The sequence below is a fragment of the Perna viridis genome, chromosome 12 (genome assembly GCF_037379345.1).
Source record: "Perna viridis isolate PV_CMFRI_1.1 ecotype Kerala chromosome 12, ASM3737934v1, whole genome shotgun sequence".
NCBI lineage: Eukaryota > Metazoa > Mollusca > Bivalvia > Mytilida > Mytilidae > Perna > Perna viridis.
The window spans coordinates 11,281,722-11,306,744 of record NC_142456.1 but is presented as its reverse complement, the minus strand read 5'-3'; the positions used below and the strand labels follow the sequence as shown (position 1 = coordinate 11,306,744).

General features: G+C 31.8%; 2 protein-coding genes across 2 annotated transcripts; one reads left to right on the top strand and one right to left on the bottom strand.

Moving 5' to 3' along the window:
• The first annotated feature begins 2,879 nt into the window (after positions 1-2,879).
• Positions 2,880-12,449, top strand: LOC148601187 (zinc finger MYND domain-containing protein 12-like). The gene is made up of 8 exons (XM_088554834.1): positions 2,880-3,063; positions 4,781-4,922; positions 5,308-5,479; positions 6,070-6,239; positions 7,203-7,325; positions 8,824-8,947; positions 11,513-11,658; positions 12,224-12,449. The coding sequence occupies exons 1-8, from the start codon at positions 2,957-2,959 to the stop codon at positions 12,335-12,337; spliced, it is 1,098 nt and encodes a 365-aa protein (XP_088410960.1). The 5' UTR covers positions 2,880-2,956; the 3' UTR covers positions 12,338-12,449.
• Positions 12,450-14,165: 1,716 nt separating this feature from the next.
• Positions 14,166-23,321, bottom strand: LOC148601186 (uncharacterized). Its single transcript, XM_088554835.1, has 5 exons — positions 23,146-23,321; positions 21,670-21,795; positions 20,418-20,570; positions 17,733-17,853; positions 14,166-16,926 (listed from the first exon to the last, which is right to left on the bottom strand). Exons 1-5 carry the CDS (start codon positions 23,200-23,202, stop codon positions 16,754-16,756), a joined length of 630 nt encoding a protein of 209 aa, XP_088410961.1. The 5' UTR covers positions 23,203-23,321; the 3' UTR covers positions 14,166-16,753.
• Between the last annotated feature and the right edge of the window lie 1,702 nt (positions 23,322-25,023).

The window sequence follows — 25,023 nt, the reverse complement described above, 5'->3', positions numbered from 1 at the left end:
ATAAAAGGTAAAAGTTCTTATTAAAAGCACAGGTAATGGTGGATAAATTTTCTCGTAAATCTGAGTAAAAATTATATTCAAACAAAAAGTATATTTCATCTTCAATAATATTATTGTTACAGTAAATACATAAACCTTCATTCAGGGGAATAGTTGGTCTATTATATCTGCCAGTTTCCAACTTAAGTTGTAGTGAACCAGCTCTGAAAAAAGAATAAAAAACGTCTATGTTTTCTATTTTTTTTTTTTCCAAATTTAACATAATTTTCTGTACAAATAGTATGTTTCAGCAATCTATAAACCTAAGTTTATTGCAATTCACGGATACATTGTCGTTCCGTACAAGTTGCATTTACAATAATTGTATACATATGTTGCAACTTGTATGATTTTTTTTTTTATTATTTTATGCAGCTTTATTGGGCATCGTAAATTATACCATACTCACTGATAGCCATGTTGTTTGTGACATAAACAAATAGAAGATTTGGGTTTATGGTCAATTTAGCTGGATAATGGTTGCATTGAGTTTTTTCTATCTAAGTTTTTTCTGCAATATTTATATCACATTCGGTTCGATTTGCGTGTATTAATTTCTGCATAATTTTTCCATTTGCAAATAAAAGTAAGAAAGTTATGAAATTAAGGAATACCGTCATACTTCAAAAATTAATCTGTCCGTATTGTCTTCTATAGTTACACTAACACCATTGCCCGTATTTTTTTAACGATAATCACGAGAATTTTTTTCAAGAGAGAAGTCTAAGGAGTTACCTTATTTGTATTGGATTCCAAATCTACACAAAAATTCATACAAGCAAAGGTACATAGCAGGATCATCTACTAGCTGTACGGCATTCCAAAATTTTGTCCGCAGCGAAGGAAGGACAGCAAAAATATTGTTAAACTGTTTACTTGCGTAGTGATATTAATGTGGATTCTGAAAAAAACCTCATTTTTTTTAATAAATCTAAATACTCGCATCTTTACTGAAGTTAGCTCTAATAAAACGTTTGACTTTTTAATTATGGACAGCCTCGCCGCACGATAAATTTAAAACCCATCTAAAAGAAATCATCCACAAAACATTTAACAGCAAAAGTGGTTATTCTCACAAATGTGTTGTTTTAGGCTGCGATTCTGCATATTTTATTACCACAAAACAGAGAGACAAAATTGTAACACCGAGCAACAAGTGATCAGTTTTCTAGAGTTTCTCCATGTAATTTTTTTTTGTATTAACATTGATTCGTTCATAGAGTCTTTACATATGAACTAACATACTGTATATAAAAGCAGTTTTCGGCATGACACGGGTTGTGTTCTTATTGTATGATTATATGATGTACCGTGGTTCTCAGCAATGCATGGGAAGAATTGAGATTGATATATTACAGCTGTAGCCTGCCCTGTGGTGTGAGGGTTTCCTTGTCGTTCATTGAAGACCAATTTGTGGCCTTGAGCTGATATTTTTCATCCCGTTGGGTTGTCTCTTTGACATATTCACCATATCCATGCTCATTATATTTACTCTCATTAATTAAAGTATGTCAGAAACTCATTTCTTCCTTTCGGCTTAATTCAAAAATATGTCAAGACTTTATCAATGTAATTTCAATTTTATTTATTTTAATTTTGGCTTAATTACTTTAGAATTTTACTGCATTCTATTTCATTCAATATGCTACATTTTAGACAAACATTGACAATTTTTCAAACTTATCTAATTAGTTTGTTTGTTTGTTTGTTTTTTTATAATTGTTTGCCTTTTTTTTTTAATTCAGTCTGTAGCAATGGTTTCGGGTATTAGTGCAGCTCAGGGATTTTACTCAATTTTCAGATCGGTATGGTATGTTGCAAATCAAGTAATTTCTTTTCAAAATTCTGAAAGATGTTTTTCAAAAGCGCTTTGTATTTTGAACTTCTGTTGCTTTTCTGTTAATACAAAATCTGGAAAATGTTTACAAGAAGTTTTCTCCTGTAATGAAACAAATTTCTACTAGGCTTAGACTTTTTACTTATAATTTTGTATGTTAGCAAAGGAAATCAAAGAAACCAGGATTCAAACAGTAATCCAAAAGAATACTATCAGGAATAATAACTAGACAAAGAAAATAGGCACAAATAACATTAAAAAAAAGAAGAAAAAAAAACATGATATAACAAAATTAGCACACAAATAGAAATACAAGTAAGTGAACTACCAGGATTCCAGTAAAAGCTAGGTGCATGGACCATTAATGTTGGAACGGTCGTTTTAAAAAGAAAGCAAATGCCACTTAGTGACTCCAACTGTATCTCAAATAAATGGGACTTCTAAGTAATTTCTTAAAATCTTAACATCTTAAGATGGATGTCAATTATCGAAAAAGATGAAACATCATATATCTATACAAGTATGTCACTACTGTATATATTCAAATTAATTGAAGTCACATAGCTTGAATTTTCAAATTGCTGTCGCATTTAAGAAGCTCTTTACATGCACACAGCTATCATAATGGCATATGCTATGTTCAATTTGATAACATCTAACAGATTTTTTTTCTATCTTTATGGTTGCCTGTCTCATGATCTTTATACATGGATCAAGAGCAATTATTTTTACTTTATTTTGAACGGCATTTTTCATTGAATGATCCATCTATTACATTTATATTTATCATTTGGTTAGCCTCATTTACTAGTGTAGTCTACGTAGGGACTTCATAATATTAATATATGTCCCTGGTCTTACGACTACAAATCCTTGATAATATTTAATAAACCCGTATTCAATGAAGAGACCCGAGAAATCCGTAAGTTAGCAACGTCAACTAGATAGAGTTGTTTCCCTTGACTTACTACATCGTTGTCCAGATGAAAGAAGTCTAACCGACACCGCATAGCAACAACTTGTAAATAAAGATGGACGACTGGGGAAGTCAGAAATGTAAAGAGCACTAATAACAGCAACATGACGCTTAATCCGCTAGCTAACCCGAAAGGGACAAATTTGTGTTGCGAGCTGTGTCAAAAACCAGCTTTTCTGCAATGTACAAAATGTCGAGTGACGTATTATTGGTGAGAACACGATTTTTAGACAAATTTTACCATGTTCGAAGCTATTTTTATAGCCATTCATTGGCTTTATTAAATTATGAGGATTTACCATAGTATAAGTTTGACTTTGCACATGAAAGAGCTTTATTTCCTATGTTGATGGATCTAGTAGCATTGTGGAAAAATGTGAGGCTGTGCCAAAAATTTTCACTGGTTATAACCAAATTAGTGTATCCTAAGTTTTTATTAAGTCAGTACACTGTTTTTGTCTTTATACTGCAAAATTTTAAAAGGAAGGAGATGTTTTAAGCAAGAAAAGCAACTTTTTTTTATTTGGAACAGGCAACATCCTGCCAACTTTAAAACAATGTAAAGTTGTGACTTCACAACAAAAAGTGATATACATGGATGTATCACTTGTAAATATATAATATGGTCAATGCATTTTGACTGCACAAATAGAATGGTTTCAGGATAAACCCTGCCAAGTGTCAATATTTTCCCCTTCTCATATATTTCTTCTAATGGTTGTTTCTAAATGGATGATATTTTCTAAATATACATGTATATTGTATTTTGCAGTTACATGTATGTAGCTTTGGACAGGATCTGAATTAATACTGAAATTAAGCAATATCTTTTTTTTTCATTTAGTTACAATGCCTTAACTGAGGCTACTGGCAATATTAACAATTCATTAAAAATCTGGAATCTCCAAATTTAACTAATATTTAAAGAAACATGCTGATTTATAGGCCTTGAAGCTTGCAGAAATTGAGTTCCTTTATATAATGGTTGTGTATTTTGGTTGTAATTAACAGATGTTTCAATTATTACAATGTACTTTGTATTTTTTTTTATTGATGGAAAAAAAAGAAAGGATATCGTGAAATGAAACAATTGGACCTGCGTATATACATGTAAATTTGTAACCTACATGTACATGTAAATCCAAAATAATAAATTCTTCCACATACCTTGATCACCAAAAAGTCTTCAACAAATGTAAACTACTTTTTGTAAGCTATGAATGTTCACAGTTCAGGACATATACATGTATAGAAAGACATACCATAGAAATTACCTGAATAAAAATAGTCAGTCACTACAGTTCCAGTAGATTGGATTTGGAGTAGTATAATCATGTACTTAGATGTGCAAGATAAAAACATGACTTAGTTTTTACGAAGGGAGGCAAGTAGGGGGTCATATACCTCTGTTTGTGTAAAGAAGGTTCAAAGAATAGACAATGATTTGTTCAATAATCAAAGTTTTGTAACAGTGAAAAAATTTGGGTAAACATTTTAGAAGTTTGTGATATCAATACTTCCTGGTGCAAAACCTTTTCTTTGAGTGTGAGGAATCTGTTATATTCAAACTGACCCTTGATTAAATTACAAATAAAACCGACCAGTTGTGAAATGTCAATACCATAAGAAGTTGCTTCAGGAAGATCACCATCTAGAAATGGATAATTAACAATAGGAAAAATCTAAATCATCTCTTTTGTCATGAATTTTAGACGGAAGTCTGTCATTTTCTGTTGTAAAAGGTATACACTTTCTATTATTGTTAGACATGATCAAGTTAAGTTCCTTTGGAAAGCTACTGGTATCTTGAACATAGTTCTTGAAATTGGGATTTTTACAGCCAAAGTACTGTATCTAGTTATGTTATTAAATTCATGCAAACAGACCATTTTTAAAAGGATCTTTGGAGTCTTTTTGTTTATTTGTAGTGGAGTTGAACATCAAAAAGCAGATTGGGTTGGAATTCATGAAAAAATATGCCAGAGTTTGATAGCTTTGAGGCAAGCAGCTCCTTTCCTGCCTTCAGAAGAAGAAAGACAAAAAAGAGAAAGACATGTATTGGTGAAAAAGGTAACCATGTATAAAATGTATTTCAGTTTTCAGATAGGCAATTTTTTGAAAGTATAGCTTTTTGATACCGGTAATTTCTGTTATAAATCAGTATTTAAGAGTAATCCTGATATAGAATAAAAAATTCCAGAAGTTATTTATAATTGACATTTTCATGTATATTATGTTCCAGACTCTGTATTTTTCACACAGAAGAATTTTTTCTTCACACAGAAAGCTGAAAATCACACACAAAAATAATCAAAACAAAAAAATATTGATACTTATTGGTGTAATTCATGTCCCAGAAAATATTCGTACATTTATGCGTGTTGAGATGACTCACCGTCATTGACTACAGACTGTAGTGTTTTGAGATTATGATCAGTTTGCTTTTATATTTCAGACTACAATGATCGACCTAACACGCACAACAGGACAAAAGTTATTATTTGAAGGTCGCCATGAGCAAGCAGTACCAGCAGCAATGCAGTCACTTAGATTTGCTATCGATGTCCATGGACTGGATAGTATAGAACTTGTACCATCATATCTTATTCTTGGAGAAGCCAGTATAGGTATGATTTAAGAAAAAACAATTATTATGGCATCTCATTTGGTGAATGTAGATGTTGTAAAAGTTTTTTTATTCTGACAATTTTGTATAGTTATCTAGGATTTGATTTTTCCATCATCTGGGGCAGTGGTCTGGGAAAGTTGTTCATTATGTTACACTCTCACTTTGGCAAGAAGAAAACTTTGATTCCTGAAAGGGTTTGTTAAGTTTGGAAAAGTTAATCTTCATTTGTAGTTTTCCCATTTTCCTAACTCCAAAAGCACTGTTTTGTTAGCAGTGAAAAGACTGTGTAATTCTTGCAATTCTCTTGTTTAAAAAGAATGTGTGATTGAATTATTATTATTATTATTAAATTATTATCAATTTTGAAATATTGACTACAATTTGTCATAATATAAAAATAATTGCAAATTTCTGAGGAAAGAATTAAGACAGAATTTATTTAGATCAATTTCAAACAAGTACGAAAATGCAACAAAATAGACACCATCTCACATTAATATGCTATTTTGTTATCATAGTGTATTTTGATTTTATGTACACCAGTGATGATACTCACTTCACAATATGAATCTTTCTATTTATTATCAGGATTAGGAAGGTTGTCACAGGCAGAGGAATATTTAGCCCAGGCACAGTGGACTGTCTTAAAAACCCCAGCGTGTTCAAATGCTATCAAATCTAAACTATACAGAAATCTGGGATTGTTGTATGCTGCGAAAGGAGAATATGATGACTCATTGAGGCAGCTAGCAGATGATGTAAGATTCAATTAAATTTAAATTACAGAAACTCCTATTTATCATCGTTTTACTGGATGCTGGCAGTACTGTGTGGCATTATTTTACATGTAATATGTTATGATGATTAGTATGTATGGCATTATCAGATTAATTAATTTTAATTATCAATAAAAAAATGATGAATTTATCAAATGCATTTTTTCAGTTTTATCAAAGATGTCAAAAATACCTCTGCAAGTGAACTATTTTTATGAAATTCCTGCAAATATTTCAAGTATTTTCATTGAAAATTAGTTGCAACAAAATATTAAATTACTAATTTCATTGTTTAATTCAACTAAATTGTTCTTTCAACTTAATGAAACAGATTTAACTTCATTACTGTGAATTCAGAAGAAATTGTTGCAATGTTTTTATTATTGTGAAAAATGCAGCCAACTTAAAATTGCAAAAATGAAATTTGCATTATGGAAATTTAAGCCATAACTAAGGTGGAAATTTTCTTACAGTCGCAAGAATAAAATTTGTTTCATTGACTTTAATGACACAATCACAATGACTAATACACACAATATTTTCTAAATGTGTATTAAATGCATTTAAAAATCTACTATACTTCATGGAATCAAGATCTAGTTGATAACTAACCTCAGGGTGGGGAACTCAAAGAATTTGGGGTATATGAAGAAAGAAAATAAAAGCATCCAAGTAGAATAAAATATCGCAGTCAATTTCGTAAAAAAGAGTCAGTGGTAACTGATAGTAGGTATAACGTCACAATGATATTTTCTATTGTGACGTCAGTACTTACCATCAACTTTACACGGTAGACTTTTTGTGAAATTGACCCCAGTAATTTACATAAAAAGCATTGTATTCTGGATGAACTTTTGGTTGATTTGACAACAGGAATTCCACGAATTTCTAACTGTTATAGATCATAGAGAACCATAGATGTTATTAAATGTTTCCTGTTCACAGATTTACCATTCTTCAGAAGAGTTTGGTACAGATGACATCAGGACATCAGGAGGTTACTTCCATATGGCAAATGTTTTCTTTAGACAAGGCAGGATGGATATTGCTGATTCCCTGTACAGACAGGTATATAGTGCATACATAGCATAATGTGAAATCTGGTTGTCACATCGTTTTCATGTTTGATGTATTGGGTTGTACAAATTGTTATTCAGGCTTGTAACAAGAAATTTTTTGATAATACAAAAATACCATGACTTTAATGAAAGGACAAATACTGTCTGCAGTAGGTTTTAAATCTTTCTTTAATTGTGCTTAGATTAATGAAAGGTTTAACACAGTCCTCGTACTTTACTTCAGACACTAATAGAGAAAGGAAATGTTTGATTTCCTTTTTCAAGTGTTCAGAATTTCTTTTACTTATGTCAGCCGATTAAAAAAACATATTGGCACATTTTCTAAATGAACTTTGTTGTTCTTTTCTAAAATTTAATCTCTTTCACTGCTATACTATAACATCACTTTGGTATAACATTTCTGAATGGATTTCACCTGCTTTTTTAAAAATGAGAACCATCAGTAGATGAAGTTAGTATTGAAAATGAATTACAACAAATCTTTATAAAAATCATGACATGAGGTGATTCATGCATATGATAAACCCATCTAATCCACTTTTATTTAAGACAGACAGACAGACTGACAGACATCATTATTACACACTTAGATACACAAAGTTCAGAGCCTGAGCTTGTTTCGCTATAAATAAGAAATCAAATTGAAAATGGTTTTTTTAATTCAGAAACAGTTACAGACAATATAACCAATTTTAGTTTAATTGTCATTCGGTTGTTGCACATTCAAGATAAAAATCATATAGATGGTGTATGAAAATGGCACATTGCAAGAGTTATTGTTCTTGATATGGTTTCTCTAAAATACAGACAGGACTATCATTACTTAAAAATCTAACATATTCTGTAGACCAAAAAAGCAGTGTATGTTTGGTGGGTTTTTCTTCACAATGAATCTCCTCTGCTATAGGCAGTGTCTAAATTTTATATGGGCTGGTACTTAAATGATGAATTTTTTTTTGTGGTAATTGCAAATATTCAGTTGAAGATGTCAGACCTACATTTGTAGGATGACTACAGGAAGACCACAGATCTTCCACTTCATGTTATCTTATATCTTCCACAGAAATTTAAGAAAAAAAAACCGGACTTCATGTAATCCAGAAAATTATACATTTAAGGCAATGCATACCAGAGCTTGATGATATCACATGTATACATGTATATTGGCAATTTAATATCACCATGATTTTTTCTTTTTGAGTTGATGGTATTCTCTCAGACTATATGAAGATTGTCTGTGTTTTTCAGACAAAAAAGGTTCTTACAAATTTAGTCTTACATAAAGATATTGATAATTGTTTTTACACAAATTCCTCTACATTCAAAATTGTATATCTGTAATGAGGACTCATACATATATATCTATAGTAACATTTCTGGAGGTTATTTTTTGTTATCATTTTTTTTCCCTGTGTTTGTCCTTTTGATACATGTTTTAGTTAGGTTCAGTCATTTTTTTTATTTGCAAATTTTGTTTCCTATTATAGGTTTCAAATATATGGTACAACCATTTACAAAAGATTGTCAGAATCAGAACGAAAACACCAGACACACCACAGGGGATAGGACCACTGATTGTTGAATCTTCTGATGAGAAAGAAGATATTCTTGGTACGTTAAAAATAAGTGACAAAGTCATTCCACGTCTGTCAAGTCTATGCAGTCTGGGACTGAATTTCTGCATTTTTTTCTTTATTTCAAATATGGTAAACCTTTGGGTTAATTAGTACAATAACTTTAAAAAATTACCAAAAATGGTAATATATTTTTTTTTTGCTAACCTGGCCAAAGGCCACATGAGTTTTGATCTGTTAAGCCATTTTGGAGGTATTGCACTATTTGGATGTCATTTTGCTTTTTTAATTTTATTTCTCTGACACCACTTGAGCAATTTGGACCGAACTTGGTATGAATGTTTGTTGGTGTATCTTGCATAGAATTGATGTGGGGATTTTCGATCCATCAAAAAACATGGTTAAAAAATAGAACATAGGGGTCTGACAGAAGTTTTTTGCATATGCCTCCAAAATTGCTAGGTTTAGCCATATTCTGACATAAGTAAACATCTTCAGCATGATGAGATCTATCTGTGATCAAATTTTTGCATTATTTTGTTTAGCCATGTTGGAGATATTGCCATTTTTCGATGTTTTTTTGCTATTGTTTATGTTATTTTTTTTTAAAAATCTTCTCCTCTGACACAACTTGAGCAATTGGAACCAAATTTGGTATGAATGTTCCTTAAGGTATTTTTGATAGATCTGACATGAAATTTTTGATCCATCAAAAAACATGGCCACTGCTACTAAAATAAGACAAACAGTTCGGTCTGTAGTTTTTCTCATATATTTCCAAAACTGTTAGGTTTAGCCAAATCCTTTTTATCGCTGAAATGATCTTTATTATAAGGCCTACAAAAGTCTCCAGGGATCAAAATTGTCAGACGACTCCTAGTAAGAGTTATTGCCCTTGAAGTCAGCCTCATATCTTGACCTACACTAAGAAATTGATGGTAAAGGAAAACTATTGACCAAACTTTATGACAAACGTGATGACTTTTCATTCAAAATTGTCAACTTTCCTTTCATCTGTGGCAACATCCTTCAGCACCTGTGTATGGAGTGTTCATATCACAACTCATACATTATGCCAGACCTTACCGAAACTATGCAGACTTTTTGTATCACACTAGAACTCTAACAAATATGATTCTGGAACAGGGTTATGTTGCTACGAGATTAAAGTCATCCCTACAGAAGTTTTATGGTTGTCATCATGAACTCGTGGATCGTTACGGTGTATCCATCTGCACCATGAAAACTGGTTTATTCAATGGGTTATAGTTTTCCTTTCCTCGTTTGTCTACCCCAGACTTGACTTTTGAGCAACTTGGCAGGTGTTTCTAGAAAAGCAGAGGACGCTTACCCTACCAGTGCACCTGGTCCATGCTCCCAGTTTTTAGTGGAGTAGTAGTTGCTCATTTGCTTTTGTTACTTTGTATGTATGATTTTAGTTACTTTATGTCCTTTGTTGTGTATGTCAGTTTTCCATGTCTGGTCTTTGTCCCTGGATTACATTCTTTTAATTACCACTATAACCTTGGTTCCCTTAATTACCCTTGAAAGGTGAAAAAAGATGTTTTTTTTTTGTTTTTTTTTTTATAGATTTCAGCCAATACATTGGGGGATCAAATTTGTCAGACAACTCCTTCTTAGAGTTATTGCCCTTGAAATATAAAAAGTTATGTTTTTAGCAGTTTTCAGTCAATATCTTGAAAATTAGACTAGATAGAATGAAACTTTCAATTGATGAAATGATCCTTATGATAAGTTGCACTAAAGTCTTCATTAAGTCAAAATTGTTGGACAACTTCTTGTTAGAGTTATTGCCTTTGAAAAATAAAAAAAAACTATACTGATGAGCAATTCAGGCTCCTTGGAGCCTCTTGTTTTATTTTACACTGATGAATTTAAAAATAACTTAACTTAATAGAACTTGAAAGGGCACATTATGTATATTGTATCTGCTTGTATAGCTTTTCCAGCAAAATAACTTATTTAATCTGGTAATTAACAAAGTTTAGTCTATGCATAGATTATTACAAATCCAAATTAATTCAGAAGAAGATACTGTCATGAGCAGTTTATGATTTAAATATCTTTGCAACATGCATGTGGATACTTTCATATCATGCAAATCATGTTTCTTATATTTCATGTAAGAAAATAACGGTCAAGGTGTTTTTAGATATTTTGCATAAATAAGCAGCTGCATTGACCTGATCAGTGAAAATATTTTTTAAGTACTGTAAACTTTATTGAGTGATTTATTTTCACTAATTTTACGAGTAGGAAAAATTTGCAAAAATTTTTCACAGAGAAATTGTTCCCACATGCATGTTTTACAGTTAATTAGTTGCACAAATAAATAGTAGGGATATTGAATTGATATAATGAAATGTGAACAGTAATGAACCTGTGTATTCTTTTGTTCAAAGCTTTGTTTAGTGCCATAAAATGCAGGTTAAGTTCAATTTTCATAGTTAGACCATTTTTTAACATTTTGCCCTCCCGTTATTTTCACCATTTCATGGTAGGGTATCACTTAGTGTTCTATTGATGCCATATTTTTTTGTTGCAAATGTGACATATTTCAGTATTTCTCCTTTGCTTCCAGATGAAGCCCAAGAAGCTGAAGCAATACAGGTTTTAAATGCAATCTATGATATGCAGGAACATCAACAAAATAGACAGCCACAAGATTTAGCTACTATCAGTCATGCACTAGCCATGTTATACTTTATTCTGACTGATATTTCAAAGGTTTGTTCTTATGTTTGAATTATGTACTGTGGTACATGTAGAAACAAGCTCCTGATTGGATCAGTATTTTTTAATTACTTTTGTGGTACTGAGCTCATCTAACAAAAAAATTAATATGCAAGTTATGAAAATTGAGTATGTAACAGATTTACATTAAAAGAAAGTAGTGCGATACAGTTTTATGAATAATTAAAGATATCATCAAATAAAACCAAAAATTATGCCACTGAGTTAGAAAAAGTGAAAAATTATAGAGAAATAATCATTGAATTGTCAGACACATTGTTTTCCAGTTCAGTGCAGGCTATCTATATCTTTAATCATAAGAAAAACTTGGAGGTGTCTGACTGAATGAATGCAATTCTTTGCACTTTTTACAAACATTTCTGGAATCTGGTGTTGACTCAAAGTATGGACACATGCATTTAGTATTAAGTAAATGGTAGAGAGAACACAAAGTAGTAAAATAGAAATTGTGGGTCTGATTTTAGAATCTTTGGAAACTAGGGTTTCAGTAGTTGCAGTTTGATTTTGCTTTTTGCATTCCCCTCATATTTTATTTCAGGCCAAAGAATTTGGAAGGAAAGCTGTTGTAGCAAGCGAAGGTCACCCTGATGATTCTTTGTCACGAACCATTGTTGAGTTTATGAAAATTTTAGAGTCCCAGAGGGCTCTGTGATTATCTGTAATGGACCTTATGTGATTTGACTTTTTCTTAAATAGTTTCTGTACATGAGAATATTATTTGAGATTCATTTTATACTAATGTTATTAAATATATTTAAAAACTGCTTCTTTTGTTAAAAGTGAATGAATAGCTGTGTCTAATGGACTTTAAGTCATACAGTTCATTCTGATTGGTGCAGTTGGGGATGTTTTGTTCACAATAATGATTTCATGCAAAAAAAACTTTTTTCATGCATGTCTGCCATCCACCTGTCTAAATCTTACTAATGACCAGGAGTTTGTTGATTCATGATGTTGTAACAGGTAACATAGTCAAGTCTTATTAAAATTATCTGGATTTATTACCATGTGCAAAACCATAAATCAGTAAAATTAAAGCCGGACTTTGAATCAGGCTTATTTAAATTGGTCATGCAAACAATATGCCATGTTGAATTGTCCCCCCTTTCCACATTAATACTGTATTAAGCAATTTTTGTTCTGATCTGATATACATTTGTATGGATCTTTAAGGTAAAGTTTGATTTAGGTGAAAAGAAAATCTTAATGTGTCCCATTGTTTCCTAACCATGATGTTTTTGGAGCAAACTTGATGCAATTGATAATGCTTATTATGATTGTAATTTAAATTTTGACACATCACAAGATTGTAGTCATTTGAAAAAGACATTTTAAAAGAACTGAATGTAATAAATATTCATTGAGTAATAACCTAAATTGATTTGGTGCACATCTAATAATCTTCCTTGTTCCCAGATGAAGTGGCTACTGCAGTGCATTAAGGGGCCAAATGTTTTAAACCATTAGAAAAGCAGTACTTTTCTTAAATTCATTTATTCATGTATAAACACATTTTAATTTAGAATGTCAAAGAATTCATAGACTTTTAATCAAATTCAGTTCAAATTGGTCAAGAAATTAACAATTCCTACAAAATGTAATAGATGACTTTGTTTTAAATTCTTATAAAGCCATACTCTCCCAATTTAAGGCCGTTTCTTTCATGGTACAGAACCTGCAGCAAAATTATTCGGGTTGTGTTATACCTTTTTTCTTTCATGATATTGATTGATTGATTACTACGACAGATATTTCTACATTTCAGGACGAGAATGATTGACCAATCAAACAAAGCCTTGCACTAGTCTGCCTCACTGAGCAATCTAATTAAAGCTTATCTTGCATTACTCCTAGTTTTCTGTAATGTTGTATGGGAGATTACAGAAAAGGAGTGATGCAAGATTGACTTTTAAATTGACATGCCGAGCTTTATCTTTATTGCACTAGCTGACAGAAGCAACAGCCCACAGGTATTCATGCCACCAGTCATCACTTTATCCCCTACATGTGCCATTTTTAGAGAAGCAGTCTTGTGTGGGATCAAACCTGTGACCTTTCCCCACTTGAGGCGAGTACACTTCTCTGAGACCACTGAGGCAGTTTTCCATGAAAATCTGAGAAAATTGTGTCAATTGTGTAATAGGAAATGTTTACATTTTGTATTGAAGGCGACTGAAGACTATCTTCCAATGAAACAGATTGTCTACCGATTAAACATCCACCATACCATTCATTAACTAAAAATTGTTCTTGGTCATTTAAAAAAAAAGTTATATTTCCACAGTAGGGTTTGAGTTTGAAGAAAGAAAATACTATCTATATACTGAACCATCGGGAATAAAACAGAACAGTAGACAATATACCAATGAGTGAAGTTATGAAGGACAAACTTAATGCTAAGGGCATATCTTTCTTTTACTTATCCTTGATAAAAATTGAAATCGGATTGAATTCACTGAAGAATACAGAGACACAACCGATTACTACTAAAACTTTCTTTATTAAATTAGATGAAACTACAAAATCACAGGTACCAAACTTATCACACAAATAAAATGATAAATTCCTAAAAAATTTCTTCAACAAAGTCCTTACAAGAAGATTGTCACAGAAAACAAGTGTAAAAAAGAAAAAAAAACAACCATTACACATTAATATTTTAGCAGTCTTTTCATGGGTAAAAATGTCAATTTACTAAAACTCAGAGCACTTACAATTTTGAGCCCATCATCACAAATTTAATTTAGAAAATTCTCTCTGTATTTATCACACTCTGTTTGAGAAAAGCACTCTTAAACATGGCTATTTACACATGTTTGGGTAAAATGATACATGTAATTAGATATAATCAGTTGTTCATTTTATACACTAATCCAATATGTGTAATAACAGATGAGAAAAAATGATAAACATTGAAAAACAATTTCACTTGTACCCTCTCTTTGTAAATACATAAATTTATATAATGATGTAATGATTATCTACTGGTGAAAAAAGGAAATGTGTTTGATTAGTTGGTAAGATCTGTGTAACAATAGAAAAGTGGCCAATTTATGTTACAATCTCAAATAAGTAGCACTCCAGATAAGAATCATGCGAAATGTGATACATGGTTGGAAATTCTACATATTTTAATTTTTGATATTAAATTAAAAATGATCTAAGATAGATTGAATCGCATGATTAAACACTTCATCAAATAGGTCCATAAAGCAATTTAATAATGAAATAAAAATGTGTAGCCTTTTTTTGGGTGTATCACATATAACAGAATTTGCATGATTCTTACAAAGACTGCTACCTAAAAATATTAACTACCCCTAATCCAACCCATGCAAATATTTGATGGACTGATGATCAATGAGCAATCAAATTGAATATCTACTGAACCAAAATTGCACAACACACTTTGATGGTCAATCGATAAATGACAAATCACAAAAAAAAATTACATGGCTAAGTTCAGACATCACATACCAATCTCTTTTTCATAGATAATCATTTGGGTTTAAATTTTCAAATCAGGTATTTCAATCATTTAAAAGATGGAAATTTTAACATTTCTATTTTTGAAAAATCAATAACTGGATACTTCACAAAAAACGAAAATTTACAAAATATGAAGCTCTATTAAAAAAATTGCTTATAAAACATTTTTATATTAAAGGAAGGAGATAAACAAAATAATTGCAATAAAAATAAGTAACAGTATGATGTTAACAACCAATGTCAGAACCAGGGGTGCTTTCCATTAAATGACAAATTAAAACCACAGATTCATGTTCCATTATTGTTTGAGACCCATGAGTGGTTTGTTCACATTGAACCAGGATTTATGTTCCATTATTGGTTGAGACCAATGAGTGGCATGTTCACTTTGAACTAGGATTTATGTCCAAATATTGGTTGTGACCCATGAATGTTTTGTTCACTTTTAACCTGGATTTAAGTTCCATTATTGGTTGAGACCCATGAGTGTTTTGTTCACTTTGAACCATGATTTGTTCCATTATTGGTTGAGACCCACGAGTGGTTTGTTCACTTTGAACCAGGATTTATGTTCCATTATTGGTTGAAATGCACAAGTAGTTTGTTCATTTTGAACAAGGATTTATGTTCCACTATTGGTTGAGACCCACGAGTGGTTTGTTCACTTTGAACCAGATTTGTGTTCCATTGTTACATGGTACTTGTGTGTCTCAGACAATTACCAGAATAACCAGAAGCAGAATTAGTGAAGGTCAATTAGTATCATTTAATGGAAAAAAAAGCTGTGTCAAATCTAAAACATCTATTCAAACAGAAGATCAGGAATACTAATGGCAGTGCTCCGCTGACAACACATACAACAAGAGAAAATATACAATTTGTAATGGAATTATGGAATATTGCTGCCTTCTGTAGTTTGATACATACATACAACATTTATACATTGAATGTAGCAATGAGCTGATAGAACTGCAATGTAAATCTGATTAAAGACTTTAAACCATGAAAAATAATTCAAGAAAGAGAAGCAAAACTACCATGTAAATCAGATCACAGAGAGGTTGCTGACAAGGAGAGGGTGCTGACAAGGAGAGGTTACTGACAAGGACCTTTGTTGAAAAGCTCTCTGAATCAAATTTGTAAAAATGTAAGCATAATTCTGAATAAAATGATAGAGAACCACATAAGTTTGTGAAAACAACCAACTAGCTTTTACTCATGATTAAACAATTACATTTTACTCATGATTAACCATAACATTTTATGAACAATACATCAGTTATATACTCACATATTAAAATTGTACACTATTAACCTATTGTACAATCTCATTTAATAATGACAGGTATTCTTAACAAAGTTAAAATGACTTGGTGCATGTAACTATACTAAAATCCAATTATTTCTGATAAAAATGTTAGTGCAGCTATAAACAGCATGGCGACATGAAAAAGAAAAATATTTTACACAAAAGCTTTGCAAAAGAGCATAAAAAATATGATAGGAAGTTAAATACAAACATGTAAAATAAAATGAATAATGGATAGTTAAATTAAATTGTCCTGATTACATATGGTTTTTATTTCTTTGACTTTTTGCCTCTCTTAACAAAAGCTTTCCCTTCTTTCGCTGTTTTCTGCATGGTGCCATCACGTTTCATAGAAGGTTTTGGAGTGCTTTCACTGCCACCCCTGGCCTGAGATCGGGTTTTCCTGCCTTCATTGACATCAATATCAGGTACAGTCCAAGCAGCTGGAAGATATAGTACATTTCATAAATATTTCATAGGCAATGATAGGAACACAATGTAAAGTACAAAACTTGCCAAATTTTATGATAGCAGTGCAAGCTAGAACCATCAGTGATCTCACTGAGTTATACCTTGGTTGCAATACTTAAACCAAGTAAACTTTCTACAGTTGGATTATCTCCCATTGCAACTACCTTGCCTCATGCACATCAACATAGAAATCCTATCCTTCCTACAAAGCTTCATTAAAATTTGTCACATGAATTAGGATAGATTGCATTAACAAGGTTCATAGATGGTCATGATTTATTCCAAGAAAAATCTTAGTCCTCAATGAAAGTTAAAATTAATATTCATTGAACAAGGTATTATTTGAATTTGGAATTATTTTGGATTTAAGAAAATATGTGAAAAAAATGTTTGTAAAACTTACCCCTACTAAGGGTTTTAGTCATGCCGTCATGACTAAGGGGGGTTAGTAAGTTTCCTTCACTTTTCTCATCCTACTAACCCTACCCCTTAGCCATGCCGGTATGACTGGCCCCCTTAGTATGGGTTAGTTTCACAGATTTTATTTTTGGTCATTTTTTTAATCCAAATTCAAACAATACCTTGTTCTCAATAAATCTGAAAAATAGTCAAGACCTGTAAATTAAGATAAAATTCAGACATAAGAAAATCACACCATTTAAGACGTGATCTTTTAAACCGGGTAAATTTACATTTAAACACATAAAACCATGATAACTGTCATAAGAGAAGAAAAAGTTGTTCTTTAATACAGCTCTTTGTCAAGTACTTAATGTACCTTCAGCAATTGTCTTTGCTATCGTATTTGATTTCTTCAGACTTGGTTTAGCTGCCTTCCTCTTGGTTTCTTGTCTTGTATCTCCCAATTTTTCTTTTCCAAGTATATAATCTTTAGCCTCCTATACAATAAAAAAGTTATTCTATACATTTGAATCTCAATTAAAGTTTGATTTTGTCTGCGAAAACATGTCGCCCCCCATCCCGCAAACTGGATCCACTTGCAGTATCAAACATGTTCACAGAATAGCTTCATAAAATTCTGTTGACATGCTACACAGAAATTATGCTGACCGGTTCAGTAGTTTCAGAGCATTGGAACTGACAAAGTAATTACATGTATGAGGATTTTTGACAAATTTCAAAGCAGTATAACTCCTACAAAAATTAGGGGAAAAAAATGTCCTGACAATATGCACAATTATATGTGTTCTTGCTACATGCAGTGTTTCGTAAAATTTGGTTCAGTAGTTAGAGACAAGCTGTGCTGACAAGCTGTGCTGACAAGCTGTGCTGACAAACTTTGTGACGGACACATGGACAAGCCAAAAACTATATGTCTTCCCACCAACGTGGGGGAGGCTTAATAAAATGCTGTGTACGGCACAGCTTGATATGACTGCAGAGACCGAATCCTTGAACAATTGGCCAAGTATGGACACACCAATCAAACTCAATATAGCTTTGATGTTTTTTTGTGATAGCCCCAGTCGTTAATTGACACAGATTAAATATTTACCCTTTTTGGGGCCTAATACTTAAATGTTTCTAGTCTCAACCTTTAAAACCTATCCACACCTTCCTTCTTGGTAGAATTTCAAAAAGATACATTCCCATTTACTCGAGTTATCACACAGAAATCAGAAAGAAGTCATTTTGTTTCTTGTCACTGGTCCCTAACCCCAAAAATCAATACTAGACTCCTATTGAGGAATGGCATCTTGTAATACATTTTAAAAAAAATCAATTGATGTCTACTCAAATTATTGTCTGCAAAGGAATTATTTCTGGCCCCTTTTTGGCCTCTAATTTTTAATTTGTTCAATTCATTGCTCTAAAACCAAAGCACCTTACAGTACAGTTTAAAAATATCCAATTAATATATAGTCAATTTATTGTATGTAAATCAGGAAAATACTTGTTTCTGTTTCAATTTATAACCCCAAAATCAATCACAGCCTGACTTTTGAGGTATAGAATATTGTGGAGCACCATCATAGGCAACCATACGATTTTACTCGAGTTAAAATAGTTTGATTCTATGAAATGCTTGTTTTTGACATCTTACTCCAAAACAATTGGGTCCATAACCCACTAAATCAATACCATTCTTCCTTTTGTGGTTTGAACATTTTTATGCATACCAAATACTAATATCATAGTATCAAATAAAAACAAAATATCTACAGACAGCAATAGTGCGATTCTATCATACAACTGCAAAAATTTACGTTTTCCTACACGTATCTACCAACCCAATTTTTTTAACAATCGGGCTACGGCAAACAGAAATATTTTATGTTTGACCTAATCAGTCTCAAGCTTGAACTCCTTATTCAACTACAGAACTTATATACATTGATAAAAATATACAATTTTTTCTATGCAGTTTAAGTGATTGTTTAAAACCCTATATCACATACCCAACATTCCCATTAAGCCTATATATCGCAACCCTAGTCCTATATCCCAGTACCTAGTATGTATATTACACCCATTCTGGAAACACACTTGAAGTTATGTTGATATATATAAAATAATAAACATGACGTCAAAATATGTCATCAGTGCACAGAATATGTAATATTAACAAACATGAAACGTATGGTCATTTAATAAATAGTTCATGGCTGCTGAGGGTCATTTTGCAATGACTTAAAATACAATAGAAATGGACCATTTACATGTAATATACTACCACTTTTGCAGTTATTTTGAATCCCAACTTTAATACAAAACAAATTCAACTACTCTGGATCTTTGTATGGAAGAAAAGAGAAAACATGCAAGGTCACATTCTTAATCTGAAAGTGAAGTCAATATAATTTCCTATCGGTCCAAATGGCATTATATGGACCAGCAGTTATAACAATAAAATTTAACAAATATACACTTTAGAGTAATATTCTTTTATTTGTTCCCAGCTAGTATTCAGGAACTACACCCAATTCTTTGAGTGGATATCTCATTTTGTGGTATATTATACCGTATTGAGTGACTTTTACAGTGTGGATGTTGTTTCAGTTCATTTTTGACCTTGCATTAAAGGAGGGTGGTTAAAAGCCTTTCAAAACTAGTTTAACCCCACAGTTGATTTCAATTGCCTGTCCAGAGTCAGGAGATGTTGGTCATTAATGAGTTGTTTCATGAATTTTCAGCTTGCCATCATTCTGTTACCATGGATTTGATTACTTTTGTTGTTGGGGCTTTTTAGAGCTTACTGTAAAGTGTGTTAAATGTGTGTTGGCACTTTCTGAAGACCTTTTGAAGATCTCTGAAAGTATTTACTATTTGGGATAGGTTATAACCTGGTGTATCTGTTGCCTTTCACCATATCCATTCTTTTTTCCCTTGGGCCATGGGGTGTTATAGGGGTCACTCTTGGATTGATACTGCATGTGATACAGAACATGTATTATCCAATATAGACACTATAAACTCAATCCCTGTAACATTCTTGACATACCTTAGCAGTGGCTGCCATAGTAGTGTCTTTTGACAGTCTGGCTTTTTTAGGAGTAGGAGGGGACTCTTTACTTATGTTTTCCAGTTGTTTCTGTTGCCCTCTAGTAAGTGCATCAGCATCTGGACGGTCATCTCCAAGAATTCTCTCTGCCTCCTAGAAAATAAATATCTCCAAAATATAATTCATACTATGCAAATAGATTTTTTGTTTATGTCAATCTCTACTGTGTGCCTCTAATCAAAAAACAAAACAGAAACAAAAAACAAAAAAAACACAACAAATTATCATATTTGGAAAAATTATTCTATTACATGTATATCTATATGTATAATTTACTGGAACATAACTCATTAAAAAACTTATGTAGACATATATAGAACACATGTTATTATACAGATAGCAGTGTTTTATCGAATGTTCCCAGTGAAATAAATTTCGATAATTCACACTGTGAAATAAATTTGGTAAAATCACTCTCGCACTTTCTCCAGCCAAAACATTACAACTTTGATATCAATCAGCCAATCACAGAAAATACTGATAAATTATGAAGAAAATGTATATAATAAATAGGATAATCAATTGGTTATCGTGAATAACCAAAACATTATCACTCGTACCAAGAATGCTTGAGGATTTAACTCGTGCACGGAACAAGTTTGGTATACTCGTTAAATCTATGCATTTGGCACTTGAGATAATATTTTGGTTATTCACTCTTTCAAATGAATTATCCTATTATTGACATTAACATCCTATGGTTCACAACACACAAGTCAGTGATGTTGTTGGCTTTTTTTTTTAATGTATCAGTTTTTAAAATTTGGAAATTTGGAATATCTGTACAAAACTTGTAGTTAAATGATTCATCTTACAGAGGAGATCAAGATAAAGATAAAATTATTAACAGTTAATCAACATTATTATTAACAGAATTCAAACACCATATCCTACACTTCAAGTGCATTGTGCCAATTGGGAAATAATAAATTAGTTTATCTTATTCTGGATTACTTATAGTACATGCATTTTTTAGCCTACTAATTTTTGTCTGCTTAAAAAAGTGTCGCTTTTAATTTTTTTTAAAAATCTTTTAATAAACACTATTAAAAAATTAGAGTATTTCTACCATAGACTCAATATGAACAAATTTTTGGTACACTGTACCTACCTTATTTTTTCGAATGTGTAACAGCAAACATACATATAATTGTTTTTTAGGCCTAATTATACCCCCTCAGTTCCTTCATACCTTAGCAGTTCCAACCATTGTAACTCCTTTGGCCATCTTTGGTTTCTTTGAAGGCTCGGGGTCAGCAAGACCTGACATTTCTAACAATGTATCCTTCCCAGATGCTTTCAAATATTCTACACCCTCCTAAAATGCAGAAAATATTATGAAAATATGTATGTAACTAGAATAGGTATGGTGAATATGTCAAGGAAACAACACCATCTGGATGAAAATGTCAATCCAAGACCAATTTTATCTTCAATGAACACATATCATTTAAGATTAAACAATAAACTATTATCAATTTATCAAACTGGGAATAAAATCAGTGCATTTACACATACATGTATTAACATCAGAATTGATTTCCCACATAATTTGTTTGAGAACCATAATTACTTGCAATTTTCAGCAAATATTAAGTGCATAAATCTTCCAAAACTTTGACACACTTAATGTATTTGGCTTGCTCATCAAAACTGGCAACCCTACGTTATACATGTATTCCACATTTTTTTAAGGTATACACCTGGTAGAAAACCTGTTTAATCATAAAATCTTTCTTCCTATCAAAAAACATATCAGCATAATATAAAAAGCTTTTTGCTACACCAAGGGAGGTGAAGTTTTACACTATAACATCTTGGAACCATGGTCATCATCATGTTATGAAGCCAGCAACATGACAGCAAACAATATATTACTAAGGCAGCAGCTGAATTTTATTAAATGAAGGTCAAATGTCAATAGTACAGATAATGCGTTTTGCAGACACTTCTCAACTGAAATGATAATACTATCAGTGATTGCACCTGTAACTAAAGAAATTCAAGCCAAAAAAAAGGCTAAAATTGACATGTACATGTAATGTAAGAAAGAGGTATGTACATGTACTACAAGACAAGATGACTGGAACTTCATATATATAAATGTTTGTTTAGTGGTTTTATGTACTGCAGTAAGACATATTTTAATGTTGGACAACAGGTATAATGAGATACTATGGTAAGCCCATGCACATTGTAAAAAATCAATTCACTCTGTAAAGTGTCTGTACTTACAAAATGCAGTTGGCCAAAATCTTCAGTAAATTTAATATGCTACAGATTTCTATAATCTGGCCATGATCAATCCAAGACAAAATCAATGTATGTGTCTAACTCTAGCATCTTACTCTATAATCAAGATTATCTAAGCAAATAAAGGCACTTTCCAAGGGCATGCATGGACATGAATATATATAGTTGCCACCCGACATGAAAGAAATTTCATTAGTGTGCATCGGTTTATCAGTTCAAAGTTTAATTTTGAGTATCACAGAAATATACTGATGTTCATGAAATATTACATCAACATCAAAAATACTTTTCAAGGGTTGTCAATGCATAAACATGTGTTAATTTTAACGTTTTGTTAGTAAACAAATGTGCCGGTGACCGACATGTTTTCAGATATTTTTCTGGTTTGAGCCAGATTACCGGTAACGAACCCCACCTTAGCAGTGACCTGCATTGTTCCATCTCTAGCAAGGCTTGTCTTTCCATCAGCCATTTCTAAATGCAAGTTTCTTCCAACAAATGTAACAGAAGGTCTCAAAGCCAGCAATCCTGTATTCCGTATTCTGCCGATTCAGCACGAGGCCGTGTGATTTATTTTTGGAAGGCGTTGTCAGGTGACAAAGAAATTAAGTATGATTGGTCGGTTGAACGGAGGCTATAGCCGGAAGCGGCAAAATCAAAATAAACTCACGTGCACTTAGGACAGGTGCGCGTGTTGAATTTACTGTATGTGATGATTATAATTTTCCTTTAAAATTCTTGGTCCTGATGCATCTTTACTTATCATTTTATCCTAAAACTTTGTTCACATCTGCAACTTCTGAATTATCATGATGACTTCCTGGCTCAAGTACTAGTGACTGCTTGGACAGGATACCAGACTACTCCTATATGTCTTAGGAAAACAAATTAATCCACAACAATTGAGATCTAAAAAATGAAAATTTAAGAGAAAAACAGGAGAACGAAATGTAGAAAACATAACAAAAAGTAAATTAAAATTTTCTGCATAGACATTTTATTCTCAAAACCTACGTATTTTTCTTTTTTTTTTCTAATTTCACCATTCAAAAATTCCTAGAATTAAATCTCCCGATCTTTATGTAAAAACTATCAAAGTTGAGAATAAATGCCCATCTTCTTTATCATAGGCCAAAAATTCCACAGAACTCAAGACTTGTCAAACATGATTTAAATTAGAAGGTGAAAATTTTTTATTTTATACTGTAAAAAAATGGTCCAAGTTTAAAAGATCATTTAAAAAATTCTGATATTCACCCTTTGACTTAAACAACTTTGAGAAGGAATCTGCTTATCTCCATATAATTATGATCCCTTCCCTATTAACAGGGTATCCATGCAAAAAAACTAGGGTGGCACATGACAAATATTGAAAATTTTTATTGATTTCATATCGCAAATGCATCCTTTCTCATAATTGAATGTTGGTTTTTGATTAGCTGCAATGGTTAAAGAGAAATAAATTACACAGAAAGCATTGAAATTCATTGAAAAAGGGAGGTAGCTCTTTCATTTTGTGCAAAATTTGGTTGCTTTCTTAGGGAACTAAAATCAGATTCCATATTCAGAAATCATTATGGAGATTAGACTTCACATCACAAGAAGCAAAATGCATCTATAAAATGTACAGAAATATTTTTCCTTTCAGAAACTGTTTAATTTTTTAAAAATAAAATGAGAACTTTTTTCACAGCACTATGAGGAACAGGGGGTAATTTCTGTGTAGGACTATTTTGGTGCACGTTCCAAATGCTCACTGGTTGAATTGGTGGTCTGTAACCTAAAGAGTCATTTTTTGTCGTAGAAAAAATAAATAACTATACAAGTACCTTCCTATACACATACTGAATGCATTTGCAAAGTTCCAGTGAAATGTGACAAGCACTTTTTTAAATATTTGATTTTTAAATATAGGTTAACCAAGTTGTGCAAGCAAAAAAGTGATAATATTCTACCATACTTTAATGCATTAAATATTTGCAAAGAACTTTTTCTGACTTTTCAAATAAAAAGAAAATCAATCACTACTTGTTTTTAAACAATATTAATAAACAGATAGCCTTTAAAAGTAATCATTGCCTGAAAAATTGGTCTATTTAAAAAAAAAAAATTATTTCTGACATGCCTCCCCCTTTTTCTTGATCACATGTAAAAACCCTATATCTTAAAATTTTCACAAAGGTGATATCTTTGGCTTTAAATTTGTAAATACAGTGTTTTCACATTAAAACATGACCAGTAAAGGGTACCTAAAGCAAAAAAAATACTAAAAAATGGAATTTCCATGTTGCCA